Source organism: Heloderma suspectum, chromosome 1, assembly GCF_057233095.1.
Source record: "Heloderma suspectum isolate Gila_16-S chromosome 1, 16-S_ref, whole genome shotgun sequence".
In the NCBI taxonomy this organism is placed as follows: Eukaryota; Metazoa; Chordata; class Lepidosauria; order Squamata; family Helodermatidae; genus Heloderma; species Heloderma suspectum.
The window spans coordinates 136,590,944-136,610,089 of record NC_139458.1 but is presented as its reverse complement, the minus strand read 5'-3'; the positions used below and the strand labels follow the sequence as shown (position 1 = coordinate 136,610,089).

The 19,146-nt window shown below is 44.8% G+C and overlaps 1 protein-coding gene and 1 long non-coding RNA gene across 4 annotated transcripts in view; both read left to right on the top strand.

Annotated features, from left to right (window-relative positions):
- The window catches only part of LOC146357982 (membrane-spanning 4-domains subfamily A member 8-like), a 47,596-nt gene extending 32,522 nt beyond the window's left edge, over nt 1-15,074 (top strand). Inside the window, exons 6-8 of one of the 3 annotated variants that reach the window (XR_014792602.1) lie at nt 1,896-2,009; nt 9,584-11,023; nt 14,872-15,074. Coding sequence is in view for 1 of the 3 variants with exons in the window: in XM_084860337.1 (XP_084716463.1) it covers nt 1,896-2,009; nt 9,584-9,715 (246 nt within the window). In the remaining 2 variants the exon portion in view is untranslated. Of the gene's footprint in view, nt 1-1,895; nt 2,010-9,583; nt 11,122-14,779 lie in introns of those variants that run through there. The other 2 variants (XR_014792601.1, XM_084860337.1) reach the window with 2 other exon arrangements.
- The window catches only part of LOC146357977 (uncharacterized), a 717,854-nt gene that overhangs the window by 584,088 nt on the left and 114,620 nt on the right, over nt 1-19,146 (top strand). The gene's annotated exons all lie outside the window — the stretch shown is intronic.

Genomic DNA, 19,146 nt, shown 5'->3' with positions numbered 1-19,146 from the left:
CATACTATACTTAGCATGCATATTTTGCTTTAGACTGTTTAAAGCAATTCAGATACATTATCTCTATAATCCTTCCAACAGCTTGGTGAGGCAGATCCTTTATTGCAGATGGAGGGAGTGAGGCTGAGAGAACACCCTGTGAGTTCATGGCTGGTGGCCTTTGAAGCAGGGACTTCCTGGTTCATCGCCCAGTCTCATAGACACTTCTAAAGGGGAATGTGAAGTTTTCTTAGACATTCAACGCCACCGCCTTCATGTGTCTGTTGGGCAAAAGGATGAGCAAATTGGGGTGTCTCTAGGCAGTGCATATTCTGGGGTCAGTGTTGCAAGGCATATTCCGAGATGGCTTCCTGTCATTTAATGTAGAATATGCAGCTATGATATAATATTTGTTAACAGCTGGACCACTCACTGGTTTAAAGAGAATAAATGAGGAAACTAGGTTGTGGTGGTGTGTAAAGAGTAGGGCTATTGGCTTCTAGAAGATACCAGCACCAAACTCGTGTGCCATAGGATGTGTGTTTCTGATGTTGGGAACACAGGATAGTCTGTATTTTTTATTCCTGTTGTACCAGCTACTCCACAGAGCTGGCACTGGATTTTCTGACTGTTCTTGTCAAATTTGTGCATCTCCCAGATGCAAGACTAACTGCCAATTGAGACTGACACTTCTTTTTTTTAAAATGCCGATTTCAAAAAAGGACATTTGCTCCTAGTTATTCTCTCCAGCTGGTTCCTTTGCACAGGTCCCAAGGTTCTAAAACGACATGCAACAAATGACACAGGAATTTTAATAATGAAGACATTTTCACACACGAGGCTTAAAGTAGCTTTTCCTTTAATTGATCTATAACTCTAATGTGAAAATGAGCAACTAGAATGTATATTTGGTCATTCTTCTGTGTTCTATTTGATATAAACAGCCTTCAGATTGGCATAAAAAACATGAACTGGGCTTAAATGAAACGTTAGCCTTATTGATGCATTCCCAAGTATCATTGCCTATCAAATAATGACAGGGTTCACATGACACACTAACCCATCATGGGTGGCTGCCCACGATGCATTAGCATGTTGTGTGAACCCAGACTGTTCTTATCAGAACTGTTCTTTCTTTTCCCAAACAACCCACCCTGATAACCAAAGATATGCAGTAGGGGTTGTTTTACCCATGATGGGTTGGCATGTTGTGTAAACCCAGACATGCCAACCATCATGTGTAAAAGGCATTGGGCGGTGAGCCGCTTGGCAAGGGCAGCAGAAACCCCTGTTGCTCTTGCTGAGCAGGGCTGCAATCACCATTCGCGATTGCGGCCAAGCCGCTGCCCATGCCCTTTCCCCCTTGCTGGTGACAGCCCCCCCAATGGCGCCCATAAGGCACCTTGGAGGGTCTGTCACCCTCCTTCGCCCCCGCTGATCCCCTCTCCCTGGCTCCGATCATGATCTTGATCACGGTCGGAACCCTTCTAAAAAATTTTTCCCAGCCCCATTTGTGCGCATAAATGGGATCGGGAAACTTTTTTTCGCCCATCTCTGTGCCTGGGGAATGTGTGCAATGTTTTTTTTATTATTATTTATTTAAAAGCACCCTCATGCAGAAAATCAGCTCCCCCCACCCCGAAATCCATCCCCCTGCCATGGACTCTGTTGCCCCAGGGGTCCATACCAGGAAGTTGGATTTCCCCCTGCCGATTATCGGCACGGGGTGCTTTTAATTTTTTTTTAAATGCGCACATTCCCGAGGTGAATTTTTCACTGTTGTTTCCAAGTCAGTTACACCCATGAGGTGGTTTTGGGAGCTCTTTTCAATGTGCTGTGGTGCAACTACTGAACTCACTTGCCAGTACCATGAGGACTATAAGATATGCCATTTCACCTGCTTCTCTGCTCTGCAGCCTGCAGGTACCTCCCTTAGCGTTGTGCTTCTCTTGTTCAGCTTGCTGGAGTTCTGCATCGCCGTTTCAACAGCGCATTTTGGATGCCAGGTGGCCTGCTGTAACAGAGAAGTGGTAAGCATTTCATATTTTGCTCAGAGCCTCAGCAGAATGTGTTTAAATGCCAGAGGAGAAAATGATATGGGAAACATGTTTAACTTATGAACAAGAATAAAACAGGAGTAGAAATGACTTCAGATTACTGTGGGGTTCTTGAAGCTTTTTATGAATCTTCTGATGGTATCCACCATGAGAGACAGAATGCTGGGTCTGGATTAGGATTCTGACCCAATCAAGGGGGTCCTCTCTTGCTTCTATATACATCTGTTGTCTTCAGCCTACAGTGATAAGGACTGAGATTGCCTCCCTTTCAGGGCAGCTGACCCCCATCTAAAGAGCCTAAAGAAATGGTAATGACAAGAAGCTGCCTACAGGTGGGAACTTCCCATGAATAAACTAACACTGTCTGAATTGCCAAAGGGCTCCTTCCCATGGTGCTTTTAACCTGCGATTGAGATTGCTCCTTCACAGAAGTTTGCAGGCTCTTTACATGACGCCATGACCCTCCAGGGCATCTCCTGCACTAAATGCCCTTTGTTCCATTTTTAAATAGATCGCAGGTAATAAGCTATCGAATTACCCTGTTGTGTTCTGCTTCAGTTTCCTCCGTGAAAAGAGTTAAAGCGGCAAGAAGAGGAGCCAGATCAATGAAAGATAATAGGAGACTCAGATATGGGGAGAAGGAGGGGGAGAAAGGAAGCGTGTGTAAAGGGAGTGAGTTGTGATCCTGCATTTAAAATGGAAGCAGAATGGTTTAAATGCAGAATTTTAGGCTGGTGTAGAGATGCCCAAAAAATCTCATCCTCTTAGAACCTAGACGTAGGCTAAAGACAGTTGTACAAACCTTAAGAGACAAGTCTGCAGTGGATTCTTCCACAGTCACCTTTTACTGGACAGATGAATAAAACTTCCACATTCAGTTAAGCCCAGGAGGAACTGCTTCCTCCTGTGCCAGTCACAAAGCTACCTCTTTCCCACCTCTCCATCCGACTGTATAGAGTGCTGATTTGCTGCCTCTTGTAATCATGGAGCCACACACACTAGGGATGTCATAGAAATCCAAAACCAATGCAGATGACTTCAGATTTCTATGAATTCAACCCATTAGGGATGGTGGAGAAATCCGCCACGGACTCCAATGAGGCCGGATTCTTTAGAATCCAGCCACTCGGAGTCTGTGGCGGAACGGACGACACCCACCACTACCCCCCGGAATCCCCCCCAGGATGGACCCTACCTGGTTGTCGGCCAGTCCGGTCCGTCCGCAGCCGTCCGCTGCACCGTCTGCAGATGCAAATGGCTGCTGTCTCCTGAGGACAGCGCAACGGAGAAGGTGGTGGTGCGGCAAAAGCGGGAGCATCCCTGCTTTAGCCGTGATAGGCTACGTAAGTATTTTTGTAGCCTATCTTGGCAAAGAGCAGGGATGCAAATGGCGTCTGCTACGCCATTTGCATCGCTACTCTTTTTGTGATAGGCTACGTAAATACTTACGTAGCCTATTATGGCAAAGAGTGGGGATGCAAATGGCATCCGCTATGCCATTTGCGTCCCTGCTTTAGCCGTGATAGGCTACGTAAGTATTTACGTAGCCTATCATGGCTAACGCAGGGACGCAAATGGTGTCCGCTACACCGGACGCCATTTGTGTCCGCAGCCTGGCAGCAGATGGAAGTCTGGCTGCGGACGGGCCCGGACGGTGGCTCTGTGGCCCTGCCGCGGAGCAGAGCCAGCTGGGGAGGATTACGGGGGGAGGGATGGATCGCCCCCCCAGCAGCGGATGCCCCGGAACGGAACCAGGTAAGTGATCCGCCCACCCCTACAACCCATAGATCTGGAGCACAGCTTCCAAGTTGCACAGATTCTGCAGACTTTGAAACCGTTTTTTTTACTTTCAGCCAATTTAGTCATACAAAAGTACAAAAGTTACTGAAAAATAGGCTAATATATATACCTTAAAAACCCTCAGTGTTTTATACATCTTTGATCTCTCTTCAGCCTCCGCTGTGTAGCACTAAGATAAATATGCAAAATATCGTGTACCAGTGAAAGTTACATACATTGTGACAGACATGTTTGCATACATTTCTGAAGGGGGGGAAATAAATCCAGTTCCAGCAATGAGGAAATGATGGAATGAAAGACACCTGACAATCCACAAAACACAAATAGAATGAATGAAACAAAATTTGTACATCCCTAACACAGAGACACAAACACACAGCAATTTCTTTTTTAAAAAAACACACACCACATCATAGAGATTAGTTATATGGGGTGGGAGCATAGAATGGTGATTTCCCAACTAGGAAGTCAGTTCACTACACTGTGTGTCCTTGACTAAAACAGACTAGTTTTCTGTCTCAGGCAGCAGACCCCTGCTGAAGGAAGAGTGTAGCCCAGTTGGAGCTCTATTAGGGGATTGGCAGAGGGGAAGTTCCTGAAATGTGTTCAGACAAGTCCAGGGTCAGGTCTTTGACAGGCAGAATAAAAGTGAGCTCCAAAGAGGGAATGTTCCAGAAGTGTAGTCAGACAGAGCCAAGATCAGGTCTAGGACAAGCAGAACAATGAAGCGGATAACAACACAGAGAGCTCCGAGCAAGGCTGGAAGCCAGACAAGTTTAATTTGTATGTTGCTCCAACAACTAGCAGACTCCGAATGAGCCTCAAATAGGGTTTTGGTTTCTTTTAGATTGCCCCCACACTGACTGAGGTCTTCTCTCTTAAAGGGATCTTGCTTGCTTTATTTTATTTATTTAATAGATTTATATACTGCTTACCATATTTAAAAATATCTCTAAGCAGCAAGCTTTGACTGTGACAACATGGAGGCGACTGCAGTATGTTGGCAGCTTCAGAGCTGGAGTCCTCAGAGTCTGAGGATGGTCATGTGACCACCTCCAGATATAGAGGGGTGGCCCATTCAACATTCAAAGCCCTAAATGGCTTGGGGCTAGGTTGTCTGAAGGATCGTCTCCTCCCGTATGCACCTGCCCAGACTCTAAGATCAGATTCAGCAGTCCTTCTCTGGGAGCCACCACTGAAGGAAATGAGGTCAGTGGTTACCAAGAAGAGGGCCTTTTCTGCTGTTGCACCCCAGTTGTGGAATGAGCTTCCCAGACAGGGTCGCCTGGCATTTACATTGTGCTCTTGTCAGGTTATTTTCCCAGTCATTTTAGCTTTTCAGTTTCTGTTTTAAATCTGGTATTTTATTTTACAACATTGTTCTGCAGCTAGGTGTATTTGGTTATTTTATTTTTTATACTGTAGTTTTAAACTTTTAAATTTTTATATTGTATTTTATCATGTTATATTTTATGGTTTTAAGTGATGTGAACTGTCCAAAGAGCTTCGGCTATTGGACAGTGTAGAAATGTAATAAATAAATAAATAAATAAATAAATAAATTTAACATATATAGCAGAGGTGGAAGACCTGGTGCCCTCCAGATGTTGTTGGACTATGACTCCCATAATCCCTGATCATTGGTCATGCTGGCTGGGGATGATGGGAGTTGGAATCTGGAAACTTCTAGAGGGCCACAGGTTCCCCACCCCCCTGATACAGAGTGATTGCCAGGGGGAGGGAATGCCGCCAATAATGTAATCCAATCATAAGACTATCTCAGCCAGCAGGAAATAGAACAAGAGCTGTGACACACATGCCTACATATAGCTTTTGTGAAGAACTTTGCTTAAACATAAGAACATAAGAAGAGCCCTACTAGATCAGCCCAAGGGTCCATCTAGTCCAGCATTCTGTTCATGTAGTGGCCAATCAGCTGCCCACAGGACACCCACAAGCAGGGCACGAGCGCAACAGCATCCTCCCACCCATGCTCCCCAGCAACTGGTGCACATAGGCTCCCACCCTCTGGTACTGGAGGAAGCACATAGACATCAGGATTAGTTGCCATTGATAGCCTTCTCCTCCAGGAATATTTCTAACACCCTTTTAAGCCATCCAAATTGGTGGCCATCACTAAATCCTGTGGTAGTGAGTTCCATAGTTTCACTATGTGCTGCGTGAAGAAGTCCTTCCTTTTATCTGTCCTGAATCTCCCACCAATCAGCTTCATGGGATGACCCCAGGCTGTAGTATTTTGAGAAAGGGAGAAAAATGTCACCCTATACACATTCTCCACACCATGCATAATTTTGTAGATCTCTATCATGTCTCCCCTTGCCCTCCTCTTTTTCCAAGCTGTTGTAACCTTCTCTCGCAGGGGAGATGCTCTGGCCCCTTGATCATTTTAGTTGCCCTTTTCTGCACTTTTTCCAGCTCTACCATATCTTTTTTTTTTAGGTTTGATGACCAGAACTGTACATAGTATTCCAAGTGTGGTCACACCATAGATTTGTATAAGGGCAGAATGATATCGGCAGTTTTATTCTCTATTCCTTTTCTAATTATGCCTAACATGGAATTTGCCTTTTTTACAGCAGCTGCAGACTAGCTTGACATTTTCATTGAGCTGTCCACCACAACCACAAGGTTTCTTTCTTGGTCAGTCACCACTAGCTCAGATCTGACCAGGTTATATTGAAGTTGGGATTTTTTGCCCCAACGTGCAATGCTTTACACTTGCTTACATTGAACTGCATTTGCCATTTAGATGCCCATTCCCCCAGTATGGACAGATCCTTTTAGAGCTCTTCAGAATTCTGTTTTAACCAACCTAAATAATTTGGTGTGATCTGCAAACTTGGCCCCTTCACTGATCACTCATAATTTGAGATCATTTATGAACAAGTTGAAAAGCATTGGTCCTAATACAAATCCTTGTGGGACACCACGATTTACTTCCCTCCATTGGGAGAATTTACCATTTATTCCTACTCTCTGCTTTCTGTTCTTTAACCAGTTACTGAGCCATAAGAGGACCTGTCCTCTTATTCCATGACTACTAAGTTTGCTCAGGAGTCTTTGGTGAGGGACTTTGTTTACTTGGACTTTCAAAAGGCTTTTGACAATGTCAACCAGACCACCCCTGTCTACATGTTTATTGACACTCTCAAAGAACTCTAAAAGGTTAGTGAGACAGGACTTTCCTTTGCGGAAGCCATGTTGATTATTTTTCAGCAGAGCTTGCCCTTCTATATGTTACTAATTTTATTTTTAATAGTGCCTTCAACCAATTTACTCAGAACAGATGTTAAGCTAACCAGCCTGTACTTTCCTGGATCCGCCGTAGATCCCTTTTTGAAAATTGGTGTTACATTGGCCATCTTCCAGTCCTCAGTTATAGAGGCTGATCTTAGGGGCATGTTGCATATTTTGGTTGGAAGATCAGCGATTTCATATTTGAGTCCTTTGAGAACTCTAGGGTGGATACCATCTGGGCTCAGTGACTTATTTGCTTTCAGTTTATCAATAAGGTTGAGAACTTCATCTTTTGTCACCATTTGCCTCTGTTCCTCAGACTCCCTTCCTGAAAACATCAGTTCAGGGGTAGGTATCTGTCCTATATCTTCTGCAGTGAAGACAGATGAAAAGAATTCATTCAGCTTCTCTGCAATCTCCTTGTCCTCCCTCAGTACTCCTTTAACTCCATTGTCATCCAGTGGACCAACTGCCTCCCTAGCTGGTTTTCTGCTTCTGATATGTTTAAAGAATTCTTTATTGATAGCCTTGATGTTGTTAGTGATATACTCTTCAAAATGCTTTTTTGCATCTCTTATTGCCTGCTTGCATCGCCTTTGTGCAAGCTTGCGCTCCCTTTTGTTTTCCTCACTTGGGCAAGACTGCCATTTTCTGAAGGAAGCTCTCTTTTCTCTAATAGCTCCCTTAACCCTTCTCGTTAACCATGCCGGCGACCTCTAGGACTTGGTGCTACCTTTCCTAACCTGTGGCATACATTTTAGCTGGGCTTCTATTATTGTGGTTTTGAGTAATGTCCAAGCATTCTGAAGGGATTTAATCCTCTTGACTCCCCCTTTTAACTTCCTTTTCACCAGCTCCCTCATTTTAGAGAAGTTTCTTCTTTTGAAGTCTAATGTGACTGTGTTGGACTTCCTGGGCAATTTTCCACTTAAATATATATTGAACACAATAGCACTGTGGTCTAGGGATGTTAGAGAATTCCGCCACGGACTCCAGTGAGAACTGGAGAACTGGCTCCTTTGCAAGCATGCCTCCTTATATAGATAGGCAGTAGACAAATCTGCATTCCTAGGTGCGAAGAGCCCCAGTGACGAAGTGTTTCAGCCCCAGGGACAAAACATCAGCAAACAAGCGAGTTAAGCAGCTGTGCGAATTTAGCAACAGGTCAAGGAAGCCAGGGCACTCGATTCTTTCCTCCCTGTTCTGTACTCACAGTAACTGTAAATAAATATCTATAAATAATTTCTCTACCTTCTCATAGGAAACAACTAAGTTTTCCAGGGAAAACACACCCAAACAGTTATGAAGGTAGAAAATCAGCAGGAGGACAGGGGCTATCCAGTGTATTCCACTGAGTGCCACATGTACGACTACCTCCTGGACAGAAGTCGCAGAAGTGTGCTCGGTGTAATGACCTCCTAGCTCTCAGGGAACAAGTTTGTTCCCTTCAGGCCAAGGTTGCTGACCTGGAGACGCTAAGAGAGGCAGAGAGGTTGGTGGATGAGATCTACAGGGACCTATTTGCTGTGCCCCACTCCCAGTCAGAGAGGTTGGTGGATGAGACCTACAGGAACCATTAGCTGTGTCCCACTCCCAGTCATGACAAAGAGGTTAAATTTCTTGATGCCCTAAACAATTGTGCCCTAAAACAGCTGGTCATGGAACTGACCAGAGCAGAGGCGACCTCCGATTAAATCCTAAGGGGTGTCACTCAGGACCTAGCATGAGATGTAAATGTTGTTGAACCAATTGGAAACAGTGACCACGGTAGGGATGTACAAATCCCTTACCTGGTTCTGTTCAGGGGCATCCACGGTGGTGGGGAGGCGATCTGTCCCTCCCCCCAGAATCCTCCCCGGCTGGCTCCACGGCGAGTCCGCGGAGCCGCTGGCTGGGGCCACCCGCAGCCAGACCTCTGTCTGCTGCTGGGCTGCGGCCGCAAATGGCGGCTGCCATTTGCGTCCCTGCGTTAGCTGTGATAGGTTACGTATATATTTACGTAGCCTATCACGGCAAAGAGCAGGGATGCAAATGGCAGCGTCAATCATTGGGAGTCTCCCAATGATTCATTCATTCAGTTTATCAGTTGCCCAATAACAAGAATTCTCTGACCAACATACAAATATAAATTCACAATTGCAATTAGACAAATCAAGACACAGCAAGTTGGGCAGCTATGAACTAGTTGGATGGATAGTATTTTCTAAATGGTTTCTGCATAATGGATTTGGTAATTAGTAACCTGTTTCCTTTTCCCAACCTGTCTAGTCCTTAAGCCTCGGGGGGGGGGGGGAGCTGCAATAATGAAAGGATCGACAGACCTTTTTCCTCCCAAGCGGGGTAGCACCTGCATTAGCAAGATTCTGCTTCAGAGGAATCTGGGGGCAATTGCTATCATGATGATGGTCTTTAGAGAGATGGTGTTGCTGAAGAACATCAGCATGGTGCTTCTGTAATTCTTGCAGCGAATTGCTTCTTCTGTATTTCAGGCCTCGGATTTTGTGCCATACAATGTGACGGTTGCAAGCGTGTCTCCTCCTGTTGCAAGCGTGGCTCCTCCTCCCCCAAGTTACAATGATGTCTCCTTCTCCCAAGACAGAGGCGTAGTAATGAAGAACTGAAGAAAGACGTCACGGGTGTAATCCCAAGAGTACCCCAGGAGCGAATTATTATTCACTTCCTTCAGTCCTCCAAGGCTATGAGTTAGAGCTGCAAATGTTAGCAGATCAATCAGTCAGAATTTAAAACATTGAAACCTGATGGAGCAGGGCCCTGAAACAGAGGGAGTGTCACATGGCAGATATGATGTGTCTGCCCTCTTGGAATGAGCCTTCAGCATTGAAAAGAAAAGAAAAGAAAAGAAAAGGGTGCCCTCTGTTAATTAAGGATCATTTGTTTTAATGTTAATTTTTTAAATACAGCACGTACATTCAAAATCTGTGGCTGGCAAGTGCGGTCTTAAAAGAGGTGTTTCTCCTGCTGTCATGGATAAAAAGAAATGCCTTCTCTGTGATGGTGCTTCCTGCAACACAAGACACATCATCTAGAAGCAAAGAAATTTTCCCCCCCTCTTAAAATGTTTCTTAGGCAAATTTATGTAAATGTAACCAGTTATTAAATCAATTCATTAATTATTCACATTTTATCAATTTATAACTCAATTAAGACCCATTTTATTAATTTGCTAATGTGATGGGCCTGCTCTGTGCCCTTCCTAAAAAAAAAGTCCTGTCAGTTTTGTCAGTAAACAATTGAAATGGACTTCCTGCTTCATCCGATGTGGGCATTCTCTAATCTGTGAATCTGGCATGAGTAGATTTACATAGCATGTAATACTGTGCTGATGGAGGTTTTCACTGATATTGGCCAGGATTATAATTTAGAGATAATCAGAAAAGTCAGTTATAATACTTAGCATTGACATGGCACTTTCTACAGCCCAAACTACATATTAAATGCAGCCATCTTCTGTATCATACACACACTTCTCCATTCCTGATCACACACACCCCATAAACACACGCACGCACGCACACACACTGGATTATCATATTCTAAAATAGTTATCAGGCTGCAGTTGCATGTATGTGCATGTAATGTATATTTCTGGCCTGAGTATTCAAAGTGACTGACTTCCATAATCTCAGTAATCGTCACAACAATCTTGTAAGGTAGATCAGCATCATTATCCCTATATTGCAGGGAGCAGGGGATGCTGAAGTCTAGTGGCTTTGGTCTAAGGCTACCTACTGAGTTTACGGCAGAAGTGAGATCTTGAAACAGTACATTTCCTGGTTCAGAGTTCAATCTCATAATCACTACAGTACAGTAGCAATTCTCAAATAACCAACGGCTGGTTACCCACGAACTCAACTCTACTATCAATAGCAAAGTAAGGCCTAAGACAGGGATCACAGAATCAAAGAATAGTGGGGTTGGAAGGGGCCTACAAGGCCATCGAGTCCAACCCCCTGCTCAATGCAGGAATCCAAGTCAGAGCATCCCTGACAGATGGCTGTCCAGCCTTGTCTTGAATGCCTCCAGTGTGGGAGAGCCCACCACCTCCGTGGGTAATTGGTTCCATTGTCGTATTGCTCTAACAGTCAGGAAATTTTCCCTGATGTTCAGCCGGAATCTGGCTTCCTGTAACTTGAGCCCATTATTCCGTGTCCTGCACTCTGGGATGATCCAGAAGAGATCCTGGCCTTCCTCTCTGGGACAACATTTCAAGTGCTTGAAGAGCGCTATCATATCTCCCCTCAGTCTTCTCTTCTCAAGGCTAAACATGCCCAGTTCCTTCAGCCTCTCCTCATAGGGCTTTGTTTCCAGTCCCCTGATCATCTTTGTTGCCCTCCCCTGAACCCTCTCCAGCTTGTCTGCATCCTTCTTAAAGTGCGGTGCCCAGAACCGGACAAAGTACTCCGGATGAGGCCTTACCAGTGCTGAGTAGAGGGGAACTAGTACTTCCCGGGATTTGGAAGCGATGATTCTATTAATGCAGCCCAAAAGAACATTTGCCTTTTTTGCAGCCACATCCCATTGTTGGCTCATATTCAGCTTGTGATCGACAACAATTCCAAGATCCTTCTCGCTTGTAGTGTGGTTGAGCCACGTATCCCCCATCTTGTAACTGTGCATTTGGTTTCTTTTTCCTAGGTGCAAAACTTGGCATTTATCCCTATGAAATGTCATTCTGTTGTTTTCTGCCCAGCACTCCAGTCTATCCAGATCACCTTGAATTTTCTTTCTGTCTTCCGAGGTATTAGCTATGCTGCCCAATTTTGTGTCATCTGCAAATTTGATCAGCATTCCCTGTACCTCCTCCTCCAAGTCATTAATACAAATGTTGACCAGGACTGAGCCCTGCGGTACCCCACTCGTTACCTCTCCCCAGTTTGAGAAGATCCCATTGATAAGCACTCTTCAAGTCCGATTCTGTAGCCAACTGTGGATCCACCGGATCGTTCTTTCATCTAGCTCACTTTGAGCTAGTTTGCTCATCAGGATATCATGGGGCACTTCATCGAAAGCTTTGCTGAAGTCGAGGTATATTATGTCTACAGCATTCCCACGGTCCACAAAGGAGGTGACTTGATCAAAAAATGAGATCAGATTCGTCTGGCAGGACTTGTTCTTGATAAATCCATGCTGGCTTTGAGTAATCACTGCATTGTTTTCAAGGTGCTTCCAGATGGATTGCTTTATCATCTGCTCCAGAATTTTCTCAGGGATTGATGTCAGACTGACTGGTCTGTAGTTCCCCGGTTCCTCCTATTTGCCCTGTTTGAAGATAGGGACAACATTAGCCCTCCTCCAGTCATCTGACACTTCACCCGTCCTCCATGATTCACTGATGCAATGAATATGAACTTGAGCACACTCTGGGAGAGAGCGGAGGACAGGAAGGCCTGGCATGCTATGGTCCATGGGGTCACGAAGAGTCGGACATGACTGAACGACTGAACAACAACAACTCAGAGTTCTTCTGCCAGTTCCTTTATGACTCTAGGATGCAGTTCATCTGGCCCTGGAGATATGAACTCATTCAAAGTCATTAGGTGTTCCTTGACCATATGCCTATCGATCTCAAGCTGCAATCCTGCCCCTTCAGCCTGTCCTTCGACTTTGCTGTGGGGTCATAGATCCTCTTTTGGGAGAAGACTGAGCCAAAGTAGGAATTGAGCACTTCTGCCTTTTCCTTGTCCTCTGTTATCATTTTGCCATCCTTATTTAATAGCTGAACCACCATTTCTTTCCTCTTTCTTTTACTATGCAATGCACGTAGCTGAAGAAAACCTTTTTGTTGCTTTTAGCATCCCTCGCTAACCTCAGCTCGTTCTCAGCTTTAGCCTTCCTGACGCCATCCCTGCAATTCTGTGCTACCTGCCTGTACTCTTCCTTTGTTGCTTGGCCTTCTTTCCACTTCCTATATGTATCCATTTTTGTTTTCAGGTCATCTCTAAGCTTTTTGTGAAGCCACATCGGCTTCTTCTGTTGTCTTCCACCTGAGTGGGCTTTCCTAAAATCCAGGCTACGCATTTGACTACACTTGGCTTTTGCTTCCCTTAGAACCAAGAACACAAGTACAACATGGTCGCTTTCCCCCAGAGTTCCTGTAACTGCTACTTTATCCACTAAGTCATCTCTGTTGGTTAGGATCAAGTCAGGGATAGCTAATCCTCTAGTTTCTTCCTCTACTTTCTGTAGGAGGAAGTTATCCGCCACACAAGTCAGGAATTTCCTGGAGGGGCCATGTTTTACAGAATTTGTCTCCCAACAAATATCGGGGAAATTGAAGTCCCCCATTACTACTACATCATGCTTCCTTGAAACATTGGCTATTTGCTTTTCAACAGTTTCATCCTTGTCTTCTCCTTGATTGGGTGGCCGGTAGTAGACTCCGACTACCAGGTTCCTTTTATTCTTTGCTCCATTTATTTTGATCCAGATGCTCTCGATGGGGCTACCAAGCTCATCCTCCTGTATTTCTGTGCAGAGATATGTATTTTTCACATACGGTGCAACCCCACCTCCCTTTCTGTTCCTCCTGTTCTTTTTGAACAAGTTATATCCTTCAATTGCTGTATTCCAGTCATGAGAGTCATCCCACCAAGTCTCAGTTACACCTATCAAGTCATAATTTCCCTCCTGTATTAAGAGTTCAAGTTCGTTCTGTTTGTTTCCCATACTCTGGGCATTAGTATATAGACATCGAAGACCATGTGCTTCATAGTCTGGCTATGAACATTTCAGAGAAATTCTCACGGATGGGGTTCGGGGTTCTTGTGCTTGCCTTACTTATGAGGTGGCTGAGAGGAGAGAGAGTGTCCTGTCTTTCATTGGACAATCATCTCTCTGGCAGCCTGGAGCCCTCCCAACTTCACGCAATTCAACTGAAGCCCAGGGGAAGACGTCATGAGGCAACGCCTCCCTCATGGGACTTTTTCAGATCAGGAAGCCTGGGAAACTGCTGAGGCTGCAGAGCAGGGATGTTGGAGAAATCCACAACGGATTCAAATGAGTGCAGATTTCTATGAAGCTGACCAGCAGATTCCAGAGCAGACTGGCTTTTTCCAAGTCGCGTGGATTGTGCAGACTTGCAGATCATTTTTTTTTACTTGCGGGTGGGGGATTTGCCACCGATAGAGGAAATGGTTAAAGAATTAATAATATATGTCCAGCTTTATCAGCTCAGAGCAAGAGTCAAGCTCCAGATGGTTGAGATCTGGAAGCTGGATGGAAGAGAGCTGACTTCAATCCAATTGGGCTAGAAGCAAATATGTGGTTCAAAACAGGCAGCCCCCAGGACACAGACCCTCAAACAGTATCCCTATCCAAGAAACAATCTACATAGCCTCAGGAGCAAACTCAGAGGCTACGGCTTTAGAAAGCCTGCTGGACAAGGATTGGACCTTGGGGTCAGCTGACTGAATGCTTAAGTGGGCAAGCCCATACAATGGCTTTGGTGGTGTCCTGAAAACAGAGCTCAGGTTTGCAGTGGAAACAGAGCACTGATGATACAGGAGTTAAGGTGCCAGAGCCTGACTGCTGGGATCTCAATCACCCCAGAGTGCAGGACACAGAATAATGGGCTGAAGTTACAGGAAGCCAGATTCCGGCTGAACATCAGGAAAAACTTCCTGACTGTTAGAGCAATATGACAATGGAACCAATTCCCTAGGGAGGTGGTGGGCTCTCCCACACTGGAGACATTCAAGACGAGGCTGGACAGCCATCTGTCAGGGATGCTCTGACTTGGATTCCTTGCATTGAGCAGGGGGTTGGACTCGATGGCCTTGTAGGCCCCTTCCAACCCTACTAGTCTATGATTCTAAGTTCTGGCTGGAGACACACTCATGCACAGCCCAGTGCCTGACAACTCGGACCACCAGGAAATACTGTACTCTTGAAAAACTGGCACCCCTTAATGCTTTGTCAAATAATGGATTGCTGAGGGTACAATCCATTACATGTTTGCACAGAAAAAAAAAAAGTCCTACAGCTGCCAGCATTCCCCAGCCAGCATGGCTGGCTGGGGAATAAGAGCTGTAGGACGTTTTCTGTGTAAAACACGCATCCGATTGTGCTATAAATATTTGAGCATGCAACTCAGTTGTTAGAATTAACTAGGGATGGTGGAGAATTTCTCCATGAATCTCGGGGAGGCCGAATGCCAATGCATTCGGCCCCCCGAAATTGGTGGTGAAATTCTCCGCCCGCCACCCCCCCCAGGATGGGACTTACCTCATGCAAATGTCTCTCTCGGCGGCGGGTCCCGGCGGCAGTTCGGCAGCGTTTCGGCGGGGGCAGGGGCGGCCGGTCTTCCGACCGGCTGCCGCCGCCACCATTACAAAGTAAATGTAAAAAACCCTCCCCCACACACGTGATAGGCTACGTAACGATTTACGTAGCCTATCACGGCTAGATTTCCAGAGTCAGCCGTGATAGGCTACGTAAACTGTTACGTAGCCTATCACGGCTGACTTTGGGGAAAAAAAAGCACGTACGCAAATGGCGCCGCCCATGGGCGCCGCTATTTGCGTTCCTTATTTGGGCCCGGGTAGTCTACGTAAAGATTTACGTAGACTACGGCAAAAATAAGGGCAACGCGTTTATTTGCGTTGCCCTTATTTTCGCCGTAGTCTACGTAAATCTTTACGTAGACACCCGGGCCCAAATAAGTAACGCAAATGGCGGCACCCATGGGCGCCGCCATTTGCGTACGCGCTTTTTTTTTTTCAAAGTCACCCTTGATAGGCTACGTAACGATTTATGTAGCCTGTCACGGCTGACTTTGGAAATCTAGCTGTGATAGGCTACGTAAATCATTACGTAGCCTATCACGTGTGTGTGTTTGTTTTTTACATTTACATTTTTATTTCGCGGCCGGGGAGACGGGGCACTTCTCCCCGGCCTGAATTTCGGCCGGGTGAGGCGGGGCGCCTCCCCCCCCCGACCTGAACTTCGGGGGGAGAACCGAAGCGCCTCCCACCACCGCGAAGCAAGCTGCCGGACCAGGTAAGGGACCTGGTTAGAATTCCATCCTTAGAATTAACTGAAAATGAGGAATGGTTAGATTTGGGGAAGGAAGATAAAAAGAACAGAGCACTCTGTTAGCAATTGGTGTCCGCTTCCTGAGTTCAGGAAGTTAAAATATAATAGTGAGATCAATCTTTATAATTCTATTCAGCGCCATAATAGTGCTGATTTATGTGCTTTTTCTCTTAGTTTTGTGTTGTGTCTCTTCTATAATGTGTAAATTATTGGAACGAAGCAATGTTGGAGATCTATTTTAATAATAAAAAAGATACATACCTATTAGTGCTTCCAGTAAGTGGGCTTTACAAGTGTCAGGTGTATTGATTCACCGGGAGGTGGTGGCCTCTCCCACACTGGAAGCATTCAGGATGAAGCTGGACAGCCACTTGTCAGGGATGCTTTGACTTGGATTCCTGCATTAAGCTGGGAGTTGGACTTGATGGTCTTGTAGGCCCCTTCCAACCCTACTATTCTATGATTCTGCTGTGCCAGATACCCACAGACTCCAAGAAGGATCAATCCTTGTACTGGTGATAACCAGTCCAGATTACAGGCTTATGCAGGATCAGCACAAGTAACGCAATTCAAGAGAGTGTGGTGGAAAAGCTATACACAAATTGGTCCCTTAAGGCATTTTCCTTTCACTTCCAGTTTAATCTACAAAGCAAAATCAGCTATGGAGGAAACTGTGGTCTGCACACAGGCATGTAACACTGAGGCAGGATCAGCAGTGGCGTGATCCCACTTCTCCTTCTATTCATGGAGCCCACTTCATGTGCATAATGTATTGAAAGGAGTTAGTATGAGTACAGTACAATACTTTTGGCAAAATGTCTCCTGGAACCGTCCATGGTTATCATGGAAGACTACAACTATTGTTCCTCATTTTAGTATCTTTCCTTCTTATATCCATTCTAGTATCCAGGAAGCTGTATGCCAGGTTTCTCATGGACTGTGATACTCTGAACAAAACCAGCCTGACAGACTTACTATGCATTGACTGGTTTTGCTGTTAGAAGACAAAGAGAAACCTTGACTTGCATGCTTTTATTGCCTTGGGATCATAGCTTTTCACCATGACAGCATAGCCGCAAGTCATGAAAAGCACCCTTCTTCCCATGACCATACAAAAGACACGAGCTTCTGTGAAGACTCCAGCACAGTTTTCCTTTTTTACTGATCTACATCTGTAAGCTGATCCTAGTCTTGACTCTGACCATACCAGCCCCCAAACAGTGACTGAACTATTTTGGTTACCTTCTTATAAAACAAGTATATGATTCCTCTTAATGTTGTCATAAATTGAAATAACAATTGTGTTGAAGTTACATTTTTAAAACTGCAGTATTCGATGCTGCCTGCACATTAGCAAGACCCACTGCTAGTGCAATGGGAAGCTATCGGATCCTGAAGCAACTGGAAACAAGCCAAACTGCTCATTTCCAGAATGGGGTAAGTCAGTGAAGCTTGCACAAGGGAGCTCTGCTGACTTGTCCTATTCTAGAAATAAGTGTTCCCACTTATTTTCGGGGTTACTTTCAGAAGATCTAGCTTGCTGTGAAACAGAAATGGTGTGAGCACAGAAGCAGTATTAGATACTGCCCATAGTAACTTTGATTTTCTAAAAAACATGTAGTTAAGAGATTTGGGGTGCAATCCTATGGAGGTTTAGACAGAAAAAAGTCCTACACCTCCCAGCATGCCCCAGCCAGCTATGCTGGGACTTGTAGAACATTTTTTTCCTGTTGAAACATGCCTAGGATTGCATCCTTAATGTCATTCGTACATAGTTAAATCTAAAGTTTATACAAGAAAATATGAACCTTATATTATTGCATCAGTCATAAAGTACAAGTTTAAAAAGTAAGTTTAATTTTATATCTACAGTAGCTTATCAGATGCTAGAAAACCAAAATTAAAATGTGGTGGGCTGCATTTTGAAAAGGCAAACCAGGGTGAGTGGATGTTAGAAATAGGACTGGAATGTGCTAGTGTCTCTTTTCTATTTTTATTACTACACACTATTTAAAATGTTCACCTTCTTTTTTTAGCTATTCTCTCTGAAAAGCTCTGCCACCATGTGTTCACTGAGCCTATTTCGTCCTTCTTAATTCTCTTCATATTTAGATGTTCAGTCTTTCTGTTATTTAAAAGGAAGGAAAGAAGGAAGGAAGGAAGGAAGGAAGGAAGGAAGGAAGGAAGGAAGATGTATCATTGTATTCTGTTCTGTCCATGCCCAAAGCATGGTCATTGTAATATTGGAGGAACAGATTTCAGGTGAGCAAAGAAACACTTCTGGTACTAGTGAAAGACTTGTGATCCATACTGCAGTGAACAGGACAGTGATGTATGGAAGGCAGCGCCAGTTGATAAATGGGTAGCACCAACACTGTGGAAACAGGCACTTGGCAATAAATGCAATACTCTGCGGCTGCGATCTTATATATGCTCACCCATGAGGAAGTCCTGTTGGACTTAATTGGGTTTACTTCTGAGCAGACATGTATAGACTGGTCCTGTTAGTGATTTGTTTGGTGTTGGTGTTTCCATTGCTTGCTCCAGTTTTAGAGAGGTAGGGAGGGCTATTGAAGTGTGTGCTGATGACATCAAACTAGAGTGTGAGGAATCTGTAAGAGTTGGGCTTTTTCCAGCTCATACAATACCAAGATGGGCTGCTAAAAAACACCCAAATGTGTTTTGTCCTCCACTCTATGGAGAAGAGTTTATTTGCAGAAGAGGATTCCACTCAATGGAATTGCACACATTGGTGGACAGTAAAGGACTGTTACTTGATGTTTAGGTAGGTGAGTGAAGATGCAGCCATGATGCCTACGTATTCCACATGTTTTCTGCTTTACCAGAAAATGGAAGAGGGAAAATTAAAAATTCTCCTCTAGGAGTGAAGTTTTAATTGTGAGATGTGAAACCTGTAATTAATAACTGAGCAGGCATTCCCATTGAAACCACAATTAATGCATGATACAATGGTTCCTCTCAGCACCACCACCTGAGG